This window comes from Nelumbo lutea, chromosome 2 (genome assembly GCF_056320005.1).
Source record: "Nelumbo lutea isolate HS-2025 chromosome 2, American lotus-T2T, whole genome shotgun sequence".
NCBI lineage: Eukaryota > Viridiplantae > Streptophyta > Magnoliopsida > Proteales > Nelumbonaceae > Nelumbo > Nelumbo lutea.
This window is the reverse complement of record NC_142685.1, coordinates 36,831,224-36,847,485: the sequence shown is the minus strand read 5'-3', so window position 1 is coordinate 36,847,485 and position 16,262 is coordinate 36,831,224. Positions and strand designations below refer to the sequence as shown.

The 16,262-nt window shown below is 42.6% G+C and overlaps 1 protein-coding gene across 1 annotated transcript in view; it reads left to right on the top strand.

Annotated features, from left to right (window-relative positions):
• The window catches only part of LOC148869901 (RNA-binding (RRM/RBD/RNP motifs) family protein), a 38,347-nt gene extending 22,594 nt beyond the window's left edge, over positions 1–15,753 (top strand). The window contains exon 4 of the mRNA XM_088971875.1: positions 15,339–15,753. Within this exon, the coding sequence (XP_088828001.1) occupies positions 15,339–15,446 (108 nt within the window). The 3' untranslated portion in view covers positions 15,447–15,753. The remainder of the gene's footprint in view (positions 1–15,338) is intronic.
• The last annotated feature ends 509 nt before the right edge of the window (positions 15,754–16,262 follow it).

The following is a 16,262-nucleotide window of genomic DNA, read 5'->3' as shown; positions in this document are numbered from 1 at the left end:
GGGCCCTTCTTCCTTCTACTGTATGTGAGTATCTCTTTCTCTTGCCTGTTGGAGTCATCAGAAGCATCAGCTGAAGCTGGAGTCTCACTAGGTTGACCCGGAATGTTACAACTAGGTGATGAAGGGGGAGTGGAAGGTGATGAAAGGGGAACAAAAAAGAAGGGAGACTGAGAATCCTCTTCCATTCCACTAGTCTCCCCCTGAAGAGGATTCTGGGAAGACTGGAATAATGGTTGAGCTAAAAAAAAAACTACATCTCTGGTGACATATTTTTTCTTGGAGACAGGATCATAACACTTATACCCCTTTTGTGTAGGAGAATACCCCAAAAATATTCCCTTTGTAGCCTTAGGATCCAACTTGGTTTTCTTTGGATCCTTCACATGTATGAAGCATGTACATCCAAAAACCCGTGGGGGAAGAGGAAAATCTGGAAGAGTGGGACATAACACAGAGAAGGGGGTCTTCATACCTAGTACCTTAGATGGCATCCGATTTATTAGGTATGATGTAGTGAGGACAGCTTGAGACCAATATTGCTTGGGCACATTGTGCTGGAAAAGTAAGGCTCGAGCTGTTTCCATTAGGTGCCTGTTCTTGCGCTCAGCAACTCCATTTTGCTGAGGGGTGTAAGCACATGATGACTGATGTAACATGCCTTCGTTTTCCATGAACGAGTTCAGGGATCTTTCAAAGTATTCAGCTGCATTGTCTGAACGGAATTGTTTAATCTTCTTCCTGAATTGTGTTTCAATCATCTTGCAAAACATCATAGTTATCCGTGGAACTTCTTCACGTCCTTTTAAAAGATAAATCCAAGTGCATTGAGAATAATGGTCAATAAAACTGATAAAATAACGGAAGCCATCAATGGAAACAATGGGTGAAGGACCCCAAACATCAGAATGGACCAAATCAAAAGAGCCTTGTATTTCATTACTAGAAATTGGATACATTGATCTGCACTGTTTTGACATTTGACACACATCACAAACTAAACTTTGACTCGGAATTCCCTTACATAAATCGGGAAACAACATAGCTAAAGAAGAAAAGGACAAGTGACCTAGCCTAGCATGCCACAAGTGCAGCCTAGCTCTTGACTCCACACTTTCTGGACTAGTAGTAGCAGAAGCTTGCAGTGCTGAGCTGACATCCGCATCAAAATAGTAGAGGCCCTCATACACGACCACTCCCAATCGTTCTCCTGGTCAATCTGTCCTGGAAAACACAGTGAGAAGGAAAAAAAGTTATACTGCAGTTCAAGTTTCTTGTAAGCTTTGAAACAGACAACAGATTTGATGTAAGACTAGGAACATGTAAGACTGATTTAAGAGAGAGATCCTTGCTTAGGTCAACCACTCCCTTTCCCGAGATGGTGGAGAGTGACCCATCAGCTACTCTCATCTTATCCTGGTCAGACAACAAATGATATGAGGAGAATAATGGGAACATGTGTGTCATATGGTCAGTGGCCCTTGAGTCAATCACCCAAGAGCTAGAATTAAAGGAACTAGTTGCACTAAATGCAGAGGCTGTACCTGATTTGACAAGAGAGGTGGAAGCTAAAGGATTGTTCTTCAGACGGGCTAATGCCCGGCTGAGAACCTCTACCTCACTGGCTGTAAAGCCCAAGGTACTTGGTCCGACAGAATCAACAACCTGCTTTGTGGTGGAGGAAGACACTGGCCGAGTACTCTGTGAGATGTCACTGCTGCTGTTGGTGGCAAGATTCCCACTTGCCGTATGGCCCTTATGTTGCCTTTTGTCCTTTCTCAGAGCAGCTGGCTTCAGATGAGGGTACAATACCCAACATTTCTCCTTTGTGTGTTTCTCACCACCACAATGGGTACACTTGAGGGTCTTCTTGTCTGAAAAACTGTTTCCCTTAGTGGAGACAAAAGCTGAATGTTCTCCAGATAGTTTTGTTGCTTATGTCTGGGAATCAACTTGCATCTCCTTTCTCCTTACTTCTTCATTCCTCACCAGATGGTAAACATGATGAATTTCAGGTAATTCGTCTCTCCCTAGAATCTGTGACCTTACACCTTCATATATAGGGTCTAAGCCTGCCAGGAACTTGAAGCCTCTGCCCTCCTCAATCTGCTTGTCATGCCTCTCCTTATCCTTTGCATTTTCCCAATCCAATATTAAGTGATGGTCAAGCTCTTCCTAGAGGCCTTCCAGTGTTGCAAAGTATGTTGCCACAGACATGTCTCATTGCCTTAGGGCTGCAATGTCTTGGTTCAGCCTGTAGATTCTGGCATTGTTCTTCTTTTGGCCATGTCTTAGATACTTTCTCCCAGATTTTTGCGGCTGTAGGGATGATGAACAGTTCTGGTCACCCGAGGAGTCATGGAGGCCAGCAACCAAGACATGACAGTGGCATTTTCCTTGCGCCACACAGTGTATTCAGGGCTGCTGATTTCTGGTTCATTTTTGTCTCCATCCAAATAGCCTGTGAGGTCACTAGAGGTAATGAACAATCTTTCTGAGACTGACCATTCCCTAAAGTTATACTCATCCAATAACACACTTGTAATCTGCAAGCTATGCAGATTACGGTTCTCCAGGTTTGAGGACCTTGTAACAGATCTGTTATCTCTAGAAGAAACTTCACCAGAAAGTGATGACATCCTAACTTCGGTCAAAGAGTTAGTTCACAGTGCTGTAGGTGGTTCTGGTTAGGGCTGGCCGAAGTGGTCATAGGGTTCACAGTGCTGGTAGCACACCGGATAGGTTTCACTTAAGACTAAACCAGTCGGGTACAGTAGCAAATGAAGGTCTGTAACTGAACCAGTTCACAGAGCAGAAGTAGTGCTGATACCAGAAGAAGGGCTGATAACCGACCTAGAAATGATCTGTAACTGAAGTCGCCACAGTTCTGTAAAGGTCTTGCTGATGCATCGAAGCTGCAACTGTAGAGGAGGCTATGCCTTTACCACTGTTCTGCACAAATCTGGCTGAAGCACCAAAGTTGTAACTGTAGAGGAAGCCCTCTCCCTTTCGGCTAGTGCTAGGACTGCTGGAATCAATCCTCAACTAGGTCTATCTTGTACAGACCTCTCTTAGTAGCCAAATAGCTACTACTTGCTAAAAAAAAAAACTAGTAGAACATCTACTTCTGGGTCTTGCTTCCCTTGAGTCCTACAACCAAGAGAAACCCTAGGTTCGAACTTGCTGAGTTCCCTTACACTCCTAGGTCTTCACTGCAACAACCCAGAAAGAAAGGAAAAGATGAAGGCAGCAAGAGAAGATAGTGCACCGGTTGAAACCAGGAAGGAGCTAATGCTCTGATACCATGTAAACTAAGAAACTAAACTCGAAGTAGTAAAGAAGAGGATGAACTTCTTAGATGCAGAGAATGTCGAACTGTGTTAGCAGTCGACCAGGCCTTTATTTAAATATAAGTGAAGTACAAAGTACAATAAAATTACTGGTATACCGTTGATTAGTAATGGGACAACCAGAATACTTAAAAACATAAATAGGAATAGGCCCATTAGCAAAGGCCCAGTTACAAGATAAAATTAACATAAGAATGGGCTAATAGGAACCCTATCAGCCGAACACACTCTAGCATTCTAACAAGAAGTATGGCCAAATCATCAGTCACTTGGAGTCCATTGCTACAGCTCCTTCAGAGACTCTTCCTTCCTTTGCATATGCTCACTCAGGTATTCGTGCCACTACACATCATGCTTCTGTCTCAGGTACTCATAAAATTCCTTGGATAATTGATTCTGGTGCTTGAACTATGATAGCAAGAAGCAGTGCTGGCTAGAATATGGGAGAGGAGAGGAAGTTCAAGCTGGCAGGGAAATGGAGATTGGATTTGTCCATTGAAGCAAAATCTTTCCTCTTTGAGCAGGGAAGGACAAAGGGGAAGGCTCTATTGAAAATCAGAGAAGGGAGCAGGGCGTCGATTCTCCTACCAGAGGAGGCCTGTGTGTGGCTGAAAGGTTTTGTAGATGGAGCTGTAAATTCCTTTCGAGAAGAAGGTTGGAGAAGCTCGTTGACCTGTGAGAACAAGAGGTTCGAAGCTGTGCTAAAAAGGAATGGAAAAGGATGGTTCATTATGGTCACCGAACTCTTTGGTTTTAACAAAAAGCAAGTGTTGTGTATTCCAGAAGGTCTGAAGCGAAGAGGGTGGGCTTCTTTCGCTTCTAATCTTCAGGCTTTTCTCTTGGAGGTCGAAGGTAGAGTAGAAGAAGCCCCTGGCTCGAAGGATTGTTCTGTGCTCCGCCCAAAGCTTTACCCTGAAGTTTTGGTGTCCAGCTCGTCTGTCCTCCGACGAGTAGCAGTGGAAGAAGGGAGAAGGAGCTGGGAGAAGAGGGTGGTTTTAGTGGCAGAAAGGGTGATAGAAGACTGGACGAAAGTTATAGAAGTTCTAACAGAGAGGTTGGGATCAGAGGAAGATGTATTGTTGCTACCTTTTGCTGAAAAGAAAGCCCTACTAGATATTGGAAATAAGACTTTGTTCTTCAATTCTTTCCTTGTAGAAGGAAGCCTGATTAAGGTCCAGAATTGGGCTCCAGATTGCAACGAAGTTGAACCCAGAGCTGACAGTTTTTGGATTAAACTTCTCGGTCTTCCCTTCAACCTTTGGAATGACCTTATTCTGGGGAAAATTACTAGAGCGATGGGTGGAGTTCTGTTGGAGGCTAACTTAAGTAACTTGAGAGCGGTGGAGCTCAAGGTTGCTGGGATCAATCCGGAGAACTTGCCGCGGATCTTCGAAGTTCTCTCAGAAGAAGCTTGGCACAAGGTCTGGTTAGTTTCAGAAGTTGAAGCTTTGCTTTGGGGAAGACGACCAGAGGTTGAAGAATCTGACAAGCTCACAGGGGGGTGTACACATGGCCTTCAGGGGCTGGCGGGTAAGTCTGTTGAGTGTGGGTGTTTTACAGAGGATGGGGAACAGTGGCAGGGGTGTCCCAAGTCTCGAAGCCTTCCTATTTTGGCTTCTTTTTCAAAATTTTTTGAAGAAGGGTTGTGTAAAGAAGGTGGCCCGTCCTATGCTGACGTGGCTAAGTTGGGAAAGAACGGTTCGCGCGCTAAGTCTCTCTCCGAACCGGCTCTAAGAATGGTCAAGCTAGTCGGGCCAGTGGGTGAACTTCCTATCGGTTTTAAAAGCCCACGTGACAACTTATGTCATCACGTGGGGCAGGGCAGGCATGGGACGATGATAGATGACATCTTTCATCTATTAACGTCTAAGTCTCGCCCTCTTGACTGTGGAGGGGTGAAGTTTGCGAACAAGGTTGGAGAGCGCCGGCCTCTGTGTTGGGTTTGACGGGCAGCCGACAACGAGCTAAATCTCAGCCTTTCTGATCGCCCGAACCCGCGCTATTTGAGAGGCAGACCAGAAGAGAAAGAAGAGGCTGATCAAGGCTGGTTGAGCTGCGGTTTAGATTCTGGTCATGTTGATAGTTCAGATGATTGTGGGAGTTTAGGCAGTGTGGTAGTTGAAGCTCTATCTAAAGGTCAGAACAACGATTCTTTTAGCATGGACTGTTTGTTCTTAGGGGATTCGGTGGGGGAAGGAAAGGTGGAGGGGGAGGAGCGGGTGTTTGAATTTAACCCATTACTGGCTGAGCCCCCCCTCAGTTCTAGTGCTTTGCAAAAGGCCGAAAAGGAAGTTGCTCGGGTTTTCTCATAGCAAAACAAGGGTACTTCACAGAGAGGTACATACTTGGGTACAGAAAGGGGTCTTTATGTTGATACAGTGATAGGGATTTCCCTCCCCCATCTCTGGGAGACAGAGTGCTCTGTTTTCCCAAAAAAGAAAGTGACTACCTCTCCTTCGCCTTTGCTCTCTCCTCACTTCTCTACCTCAGGTAAATCCCTCAACTTTGTCAATTCAGTTTTGGATACTGATGAGCGCTCTGTATCTCTTGTACCAGATTCTCTTCCCAACCAAGAGTCGGAAGCCCTTGGTTTGAAAGCCACAATGAGTCTACAAGGGGGGGGGGGAAGTGGGTGAGGAATCTTGCAGAGAGACAATAATTAGGGAAATCTTAGAAAGCCTCTTGGGTGAAATGGAAAGGAAGGATTTGCAGAGAGGGAGCTTGGAGGGGACAAACAGGGTTGTGGTTGGAGGTAAAGTGAGAAGGAACAAGAAGCTTCCTAGGAGTGAGGAGAGTGCTTTAGGGAAAGAGGAAACTTTTGGGGAAGAGTCGGTTGTAGAGTTTGTGAAAAAGTTGGGGTGCAAGCTGAAGAACCCGAATGACCTAAAAGCCTACATGCAAAATAAAGAGGACAGCAAGATGAAGTTTAGAAGGCTGAGTGAAGTGGAGAGATTAAAAAAAGATATTGAGGGGGACAAGAAGTTCGAAGTGAAAGGGATTAGAAGAAAAGGGTCTAAATAGTTCTTGGAGGACTTAGGGTTAAAGCCTTTAGTTTTCAATGAGAATCCTAAGTTGGAATGTGAGGGGGTTGGGCAACTTTAGGAAGAGAGCAACAATCAAAGAGGTAATTAAGAAGTTCAATCCGGATGTGGTTATGCTTCAAGAGTCCAAAAGAATGGATTTTGATTGCAGCTGGGCAAGGAGTGTGTGGAGTTCTAGAGGTATTAAGTGGGTGGCTGCTCCTTAGTGGGGTTCCTCGGGAGGGATTGTGACCCTGTGGAAAGAAGAGATTCTCTTAGGTGTGGAGGAGCTAATTGGAGATCACTCTGTCTCCCTGAAGTTCAAACAGGTGGCCGATGGGTATGAATGGGTACTAACAAATGTGTATGGCCCCAATGACTATAGGCAAAGGGAGAAATTATGGGAAGAATTGAGTGACATTAGAGGCCTTTGGGATGGACCATGGTGTGCAGGAGGGGACTTTAATGTAGTGAGATTTATGGAGGAAACCAACAACCCCAGACAGAGAGTGACAACAAGTATGAGGAAGTTCAACCAATTTGTGGACTCTTTTAATCTCAAAGAACTTCATTTCCAAAATAATAACTTCACTTGGTCCAACCTTCAATCTCAACCAATTTGCTCTAAGTTGGACAGATTTTTGTTCTCAACAGATTGGGAGGATCATTGGGGCAACCTTACTTCTAGGGCTCTCCCTAGACTCACTTCAGACCACTGGCCAATAGTTTTGGTCAAGGAGGAATTAAGAGGAGTAGGGCCTACCCCTTTCAAGTTTGAAAATATGTGGTTGTCTCATCCGGGTTTCACTGAGAAAATCAGAGAGTGGTGGGAGCAAGCGAATCCGGTAGTTGATTGGGAGGGAATGAGGTTCCACAAGAAACTCCAATACCTAAAATCTCAATTAAAGGAGTGGAATAGGCTGGAATTTGGAAGATTAGAAGAGACAAAGCAAGTTCTGGTGGAGCAAATTGAGGATTTGGACCTGAAGGAAGAGAGAGGCCCCTTTGGAGAGGAAGAAAGGAAGTTGAGATGGGTTTTAAGGAGGAAGTTGGAGGACATCCTGATCAAGGAGGAAATCAATTGGAGGCAAAAATCTAGGTGTAAGTGGCTAAGGGAGGGAGACAGAAACACAAGGTTTTTCCATTCAATGGCAAATGGAAGGAGAAAGAAGAATTACATCTCTAACTTGGAAGTTGATGGAACAGTTTTGTCTCACCCGGCTGAAATTGTAGAGGCCCTAGTAAATCACTTCAAATCTATTTTTAGAAGGCCTATGAATGAGAGAGTGTGGTTGGAGGGTTTGGATTGGCCGACTCTAAGTGCAGAGAAGAGAGAGTGGCTAGAAAAAAAGATTCGATATGGAGGAGGTAAAGGAAGCAGTTTTCTCTATGGATAGGACAAAAGCTCTGGGTCAAGATGGGTTCACAATGGCCTTTTACCAGGATTGCTGGGATATCTTGGAGAATGATCTTGCTTCGGTCTTTGAGGAGTTCCACAGGAGGGGTGTAATAAACCCGGGATTGAACTCAACTTCCATTGCCTTAGTCCCAAAGAAGAAAGATGCCTCTCAACCAAAAGATTTTAGACCTATTAGTCTGGTGACTAGCTTGTACAAAATCATTGCTAAGGTGCTGTCTCTCAGGATAAAGAAGGTGCTCCCCTCTATTATTGCACCCAACCAAAGTGCTTTTGTGGAGTGAAGATAGATCACCGATCAGATCCTCATTGCAAATGAGAGCTTGGAGAGCTTTAGAAAGTCAAAGAAGAGGGGAGTGGTCTGTAAATTGGATCTGGAGAAGGCTTTTGACTTGGTTGATTGGTCATTCTTGATGGAGGTGTTGAGGAGTTTTGGTTTCGGTGACAGGTGGTGCAAGTGGATCTGGGGATGTGTTAGGACTTTCCATTATTCTATCCTGGTGAACGGGACTGTGGTTGACTTCTTTCCGGCGTTGAGAGGTCTAAGACAAGGATATCCTCTTTCCCTTTTTCTTTTCACCCATATTGTTGATGTGTTTGGGCGTTTGATCCATAGAGCAGACTCGAGGAATCTGATAAGAGGGTGGAGAGTAGGAAGGGAGGAGGTTCCCTTAACTCTTCTACAGTTTACAGATGATACTATCCTTTTTTGTGAAGGAGGGAACCTCAGTTGGATCCGGAATCTAATGTTGACAATACAACTTTTTGAGTAGATATCTAACCTCAAGGTAAACTTTGACAAGAGCTGTGTGGCGGGAGTGAATGTGAACAAAAGAGAACTAAGGGAATCTGCAGATGAGATAGGTTGTGCCATTACGGATTGGCCCTTGACTTACTTGGGCCTCTCTTTAGGAGATAATCCTAAGAGTGTTAGCTTTTGGGCTCCGGTAGTGGAGAGGTTTGAGAAGAGGCTAGCGGCCTGGAAGAGGAGTTATCTTTCTTTAGGTGGAAGAGTCTCTCTCATTAGATCTACCCTAGCTAACCTTCCTGTTTACTTTCTGTCAGTGTTTAAGATCCCCTCAAAGGTTTCAAATCTTTTGGAAAAATTAATAAGTAACTTTCTCAGGGAGCCTGGAGAGGAGAAGAAAGATCATCGGGTGAGTTGGGAGGTGGTCTCTAGGTGTAAAACAATAGGAGGTCTAGAGATTGGTAATTTCAAGAAAAGGATCATGGCTCTTCTGGGGAAGTGGTTGTGGAGGTTCTCTTTGGAAATGGATAAATTGTGGACTAAGATTGTGGCTAGCATTCATGGGCTGGAAGACAATGGCTGGGATCCTGGAGTCTTGGCAAGGGCTTCAGTTGCTTCTCCTTGGAAATCCATCCACAATCTGCTTCCAGTTTTCTCCCCTTGGATCAGGTATGGTCTAAACTCTGGTAACCGAATAACTTTCTGGGAACATCTTTGGGTCGGGGATTCTCCTCTGAAAGACAAGTTTCCTTCCTTGTATGCTCTTTCAGACTTGAAAAATGAAGCCATTTCTTCTTTCTTAGTCCCTTCAGCTTCCACTTCGGGCTTTGGTTGGAACCTTGGCCTGCGTAGGGCAATTAGGGATATAGACTTGGATAGCCTGGTAGCTCTGCTAGCCTCCCTTGAGGGTGTCTTCCTAAACCCTGCTAAGGAAGACACCCGATTTTGGACCCTTTCTAGCTCTGGTACCTTTTCTTGTGCCTCTTTCTTTGAAACTTTAACTCAGCCTCCTACCCCCCTGGGGTTGTCCTTTCCAGTTATGGAAATTTGGAGCAGACCTATTCCTCCTCGGGTGGGGTTTTTTTGTTGGGAAATTTTCTTGGAAAGAATCAACACTTTAGACTTACTCCAAAGAAAGAGACCCAACTATTGTCTACTTCCTAATAGATGTGCTCTTTGTAAAGCTGATGGGGAATCTGGCTACCACCTCATGATCTCTTGTAAGGTTGCTAAATCTGTTTGGGAGTGGGTTTTCTCCCGTTTTGGGTGTTCTTGGTATCCTCCGGAGACTGTCCAAGGTTTGTTTTCCCCATCTTTTTTTCAGTTGGCCTAAGAAGCGAGGGAAGACTATGTGGAGGTGTATTAGGGCAGCGGTTTGCTGGTCTTTGTGGGAAGAAAGAAACTCACGCATATTTTCTAACAAGGAAAAAACTTTTGAAGATTCGTTAGATCGAATCCTTATAAGTGCGGTCCACTAGCTAAAATCTTTGGAGTTTTTTTCAGATTGTCCTATGGATGACTTGCTAAGAAACTGGAAAGAGATTGCTTTCACTGCAAGATGCAAGGGGACTCTTTGTCCGTTCTGGTCCCCTCTCCCCTCGGGCTTTTTAAAGCTGAATTTTGATGGCAGCAGTGTAAGGAATCCAGGGCCCTCTGGGATTGGAGGAGTCTTCAGGAATGAGGAAGGGATTGTTACTGCTTTATTCTCTGGCCCTATTGGAGAAGGTGACTCTCTTAGGGCTGAGATCCTTGCAGCGCTTGAAGGAATTCAAAGAGCAAAAGATCTAAATGTTAGCCGTTTGATTCTGGAAGGTGACTCGAAGGTGGTGATTAATTGGTTGAAGACAGAGGACAATGGTTTGTGGAACTTTAATAATGAGAAAAAACAATTCTTATGGCTGGGTAGGGACATAGAGATTCAGTACAGCTGGGTGAAGAGGAGTGCCAACTCATTTGCGGATGGGTTGGCCAAGCAAGGAGTGACTAGGGAGGCTGTTTTCTGGGCTAGTTTTTAATTTTCTTTGCTTTCCCTGAGTTTTCTGATTTTTGGGGAGCTAAGTTATTTTATCTTCCTTTGTATTCCTTTCTCTCTATTCTCTTAATTTAATGAAATTGATGTTATTGATCAAAAAAAAAAAAAAGATTCTGGTGCTTCTGACCATTTGACTAGTGTTTTATAGTTATTCACCTCTTACCAATTTTTTCTGGCCGGGATAAGATATCCCTTGTTGATGGCTCCCTAGCCCCTATCATGGGAAAGGGAGACATTGAGACCCCTAATGCCCTAACCTTATCATTTGTTCTTCATGTACCTTAATACCATCTGTTCTTCATGTACTTTTTTTCCTTCATATTGTGTTTTTCAGGACATGGAATCTTAGAAGGTGATTGGGAGTGGCTATGAGGCGAATTGGATCTATCTATTAGACATGCCTGAGCAGAGCCGAGAACAACATAAGAGAATTGCATTTGTTTCAGAGTCCACTAGTCATATTATGTTATGTCATAGTCGTTTGGGTCATTTGTCATTTTCTTCATTGAGTCAGTTGTTTCTGGAGTTATTTAAAGGAATTAGTCTATCGAGTCTTCATTGTGAGTCTTGTGAGTTCCCAAAGCATTGCAAGAGCACTTATCCTTCAAGTAATAAAAGATCAACTATTCCTTTTAATATTGTTCACTCTGATGTGTGGGGGCCTTACCATTTACCATGTATGGGTAGGTATAAAATTTTCATCATTTTTATTGATGATTCATGATATACTTGGATTTACCTTATGCGCTCTTGAGCTGAAGTGCCTAAACTTGTGCAACAGTTCCATGAACACATACTCACTCAATTTAATACCCACATCAAAATATTCCGGTCAAACAATACTAAGGAATATTTTGAGAAGGATCTTACCTCCTATCTTGAGAAGTTTGGCATTATTCATCAGAGTTCTTGTGCCCGCACTTCACAACAAAATGGAGTAGTGAAGAGGAAAAACAAACACATTGTGCAAGTTGCAAAGAACATTCTTTTTGCTACCCATGTTCCTGTGAAGTTTTTGGGTGATACAATTTTAACAACTACTTACCTTATTAATCGCATGCCTTCTCGAGTCTTGGGGTTAAAACCTCCTTTTGGAGTCCCCTTTCTTGATGTTGAGATTTTCTCTATTCCTCTGAGGGTCTTTGCCTGCACTCGTTATGTCCACATTCCCAGTTCCAAAAGACCCCAAGGCTCAGAAGTGTATCTTCCTTGGTTATGCCTCCACACAGAAAGGGTACTGTTGTTTTGATCCCATTAGTGGCACCCAGTTTGTTTCCATGAATGTCACCTTTGTAGAGTCAGTTCCTTTTTATAGCCATTCTTCTAAGGGAGAGAGATCTCTCAAGTTGTTTTCTTCATCCCTTCCCTTGCCAAATCCAGTTGAGTCTTATGTCAAACTCCCACAGCTACTTCCATTCTCGTGGAGGGATCCTCTCTTTTGAGGTCTTCCGCTTCTGCTCCTCCCCCTCCTCCTGCTAGTCCTCTAGTTGTTTCCACTCATCCTATTCTCTAGAGGTGGTACCAGTTGCAAAGGCTAAGCAAACACAGGTTGATCCCAGACCTCGGTTGAGTCTCAAGCGCTCCCAATTACTAGAGACAGGATATGTCCATCACCTCCTCCACCAGCACCCTCATTTCCAAACCTTGATCTACCCGTTGCTTTGAGAAAAGGTAAAAGGAAATGTACAACTCATTTTATTTCCTAACACCTTTCTTACAGCTTGTTGTCCCCATCCTACTATGCCTTTCTAGCCTCCATTTCCTCTCAATCTATCCCAAGGTCTGTTTCAGAAGCCTTAGCCACACCAGATTGGAGGGATGCTATGAGTATTGAAATAGAAGCCCTTCATAAAAACAATACTTGGGATATTGTTGACTTGCCAGCTGGAAAGGAACTTGTTGGGTGCAAGTGGGTTTTCATTATCAAGTATCATGCAGATGGGTCAATTGAGAGGTATAAGGCTCAGCTTATTGCTAAGGGATATACCCAGGTATATGGGATAAATTACACCGAGACCTTTTCTCCAATTGCTAAGATGACTTCGGTGAGAGTTTTTTTATCCATAGCAGTGGGATATAATTGCCCTCTATATCAATTTGATGTTAAGAATGCATTCTTGATTGGTGATCTCACTAAAGAGGTATATATGTCCCTTCCTATGGCAAGGAAATGCATGGTAAGGTGTGTAGATTGAAGAAATCACTCTATGGCCTGAAACAATCTCCATGTGCTTGGTTTGACAAGTTTAGGGCTGCTCTTGTTCAGTTCGGCTATACTCAAACTCAATAAGATCATACCCTCTTTGTTAAGAGAAAAGGCACTCTGGTGACATTTCTTATAGTTTATGTAGATGATATTGTGGTTACTGGCAGTGATACAAAAGGAGTTTATCAGTTCTAAATTTGAAGTTAAAGATTTAGGGGAGTTGCGGTATTTTCTGGGCATTGAGGTTGCTAGGTCCAAGGAATGTATCTTTATTTCTCAACGGAAGTATGTGCTAGACCTTCTTACTAAGACTGGAAAATTTGGTGCTAAACCTGCCTCTACCCTTATTGATGTTGAATCATAAACTCTTAGCTAATGATGGAGAACTTTTAGCTGACGGGGGAGTGGTTTAGAGATTATTGGAGAAACTTCTTTATCTATGTATGACTTGTCTAGACATTTCATAAGCTATGAGTATCATTAGCCAGTTCATGCATGTTCCCAGAGACACATATGGCTGCTGCAGAAAGGGTGTTATGCTACTTTAACGGAACCCCTGGGAAGGGTATATTATTTGCTAAACATGGACACATGGACACATGAAGGTAGAAGCATATACAAATGCTGATTAGGTAGGAAATGTGGATGAAAGGAGATCCACATCAGGATATTGTGCTATGGTAGTCAAAATTATTGTTTCCTAGAGAAGCAAAAAGCAATTAGTGGTTGCTAGATCTTCGGCTGAGGCAGAGTATAGAGCTATGGCCCATGGTATTTTTGAGTTGTTATTGGCTTAGATCTCTCCTTAATGAGATGGGTGTTCATGTGATGAGCCACTGATGTTGTATTGTGATAACCAAGCTGCTATTAACATTGCTCACAACCTAGTTCAGCAAGATAGAACTAAGCACATTGAGGTAGACAAACACTTTATACGGGAGAGAGTAGTTTCAAGAGAGGTGTGCCTACCTTTCATTGCATCGGAAGAGCAGCTAGTAGATTTTCTAACTAAGGGAGTCCCAAAGGCAAAGCTTCAACATTATGTAAGCAAGCTGGGCATGATTGACATCTAGTGTTCCTTATTTCTTTTAAGTAGTATTTAAAAGTTATGTTTCTTAGTTATGGGCCTTCTTTTATTTTCTTTAATTATTTCTTTAGTGCTGGCCGCCCCATTAAGGGCATCCAAGTAATTGTACTCAAACTCAGAATTATTAATAAGTGATGAAAGGGGGCTAGAGAGAGGCTTGAATTATTCTTTTCTCTCTTCCCTTCTTTTCTTCTTCCAAAACCTATTGCTGAAACTTCTTTCTTCTTTCTCTCTCTTTCTCTCTTTTATTCTTTTCTTGCATTATCTGAATTTCTGTAGGTGTAATTTTCAACTATATCTATTGTGATGCCATGACTAGTCGGTTGTCCAAGGCTAGGGTTCTGAGCTAGATGTATAATAACAGCAGCTGGCCTTTGTGAATTATTACCTAGGCTTTTATAGGAGCAGGATCTTCTGTATTTCTTTTGGAAAAGCTCATTATCTATGCTCATACTCAAGTTATTAGGAAAAAGAGGACCTTACTTCACCAACCAAGTTCTATGTAGTTTAAGCATTGGGTAGGTGATTGGCTTCTGTAGCCAGGACCTGTATCAGCTGCACTTAGAAATAGGTGATTGATGACTATTGGGAAGTCACCTGTACCGAGAGTATCACATGAATATTCTTGTTTAATTTATTTTTTAATCATAGTAAAATATCACTTGTAACCAGTGTAATAAATAATTATTTTAACAGCCAACTGTCACAACCTTCACTTGGAGACCATTCGTGGGACTTAGTCCGTGGGAACACTAAAGGACAAAAACCCAAGGGACACAAAGGTGAATACATATAAGGACAATGGTGGAAATTTTTGTAAATAACATAAAGATTATTTCATGGTGGCACCTCACCATAGCATGAGGCGGTACATGAGTTGGTGTCAAAAGAAAAGAAAAAAAAAAGAGGTGGCATAAGAGTTTGGAGGTCTCCTGCTGGTTGTAGCGGAGACTTGGGATTGAATCCTGCTTGCACCTGGGTTGGGGGATGGGTTACCCCTGTTGTGTAGCCCTTCTGAAGATATTAGAAAAAAAAAAAAGAGTTGGGAGGTGTCACTTCAAGGGAATTAGGTGACATTTAGGTTGTGTTTGGTTTGAAGGAAAAAGTAGGGAAAGGAAGGGAAAGGTAAGGAAACCTTTACAAACCTAGTATTGGTTTCCCTACATTTCCCTTTCTTTCCCTACCTTTTCCTTCAAACAGAACATAGCATTAAAGGATTGCCACCAGAACAAGGAGTAGTGACACTAACACTTAAATGGTTAGGTCATGTCAACCCAGTAGGTTAGCTGCCAAACGATGTGAGTTAATGGTGAGTCGTGGGGTTGTCATTGATTGGGGAGGTTAATCTCATTTTCATCATGCCTTAAACTTTTTCATGATAATTTTATTCCTTAAAGTTTTCAACTTCATCAATCTCATCTGAATGTAAGATAGATTCCACTCTTCAAGTACACTCACTGTAAACTGTTTTTGTTGCTCAGTTTCTTGATGGCAGAGTCATATTTGTGGAAGTTGCAAAGCCAAGGTCAGAGCTGCGCCAAATTCAAAGAAAATCCCAAAAGTATATTGAAGATCTCGGCTTACTCTGAAGTATTCCTGGATATCATGCACCAAATAAGTTGAATGCAGCTTCTTGTGTATACCTCCATACTGTAGCCTGTTCGGTCAGTATGCCGTGGCTAGTAATTATTTGCTGTATAATCCTATTCCATCAATACCTACATGAAGAGTTCTTAAGATATTATCCAGAGTTCTTACTGCAATAGTTGTAGTTATGGAGTATTAGAAATGTTAGATAAAAGTCATTTGTTTATGAAGCTTGTTTCCTGAACAGGAAGGTCTGATGTTAAAAAAGGCCATTGCCCAATGTTGATCCCAATTCCCAATTATCAAAAATTCTGTCCATAGCATCTAGTTGCACATTGGGAATACTTCCCATATATTTATGTTAAATTCATGGGTGAGATCTTCCCAATGTGGGGTCGGATCCCCATGCTTGCAGAGTGTGTGCAGAGTTTTTGCTTGCAGGGAACATCATGTCTTGAGAAGGCTAGACTGGGTTTGGCATTATTCATAAAAAATAATAATAAAAAAAAAGAATGAACAGGAAGTTCTGGTAGTTATTGTACATGCATCAATAAATCTGTGATTCTTGCAAATCTGTGCCCGTACCAATAGTCCCAATCTTTGGTAGGTCATCAAAGATCCTATAGGTTGATCAACATTCTTTTTTAAACCACCTAATTGCCCATCCAATTGCAAACTTACATTCATCTACATTGAAAATGAAACCGTAAGCTCAAAAAAATGCTGGGGCCCATGAAATTTTTGTATTTTTGTCTTTTTTAATATTTATTATTTAATATGAATAGTATGACATCATGGGCTGATTTATATGACCCAAG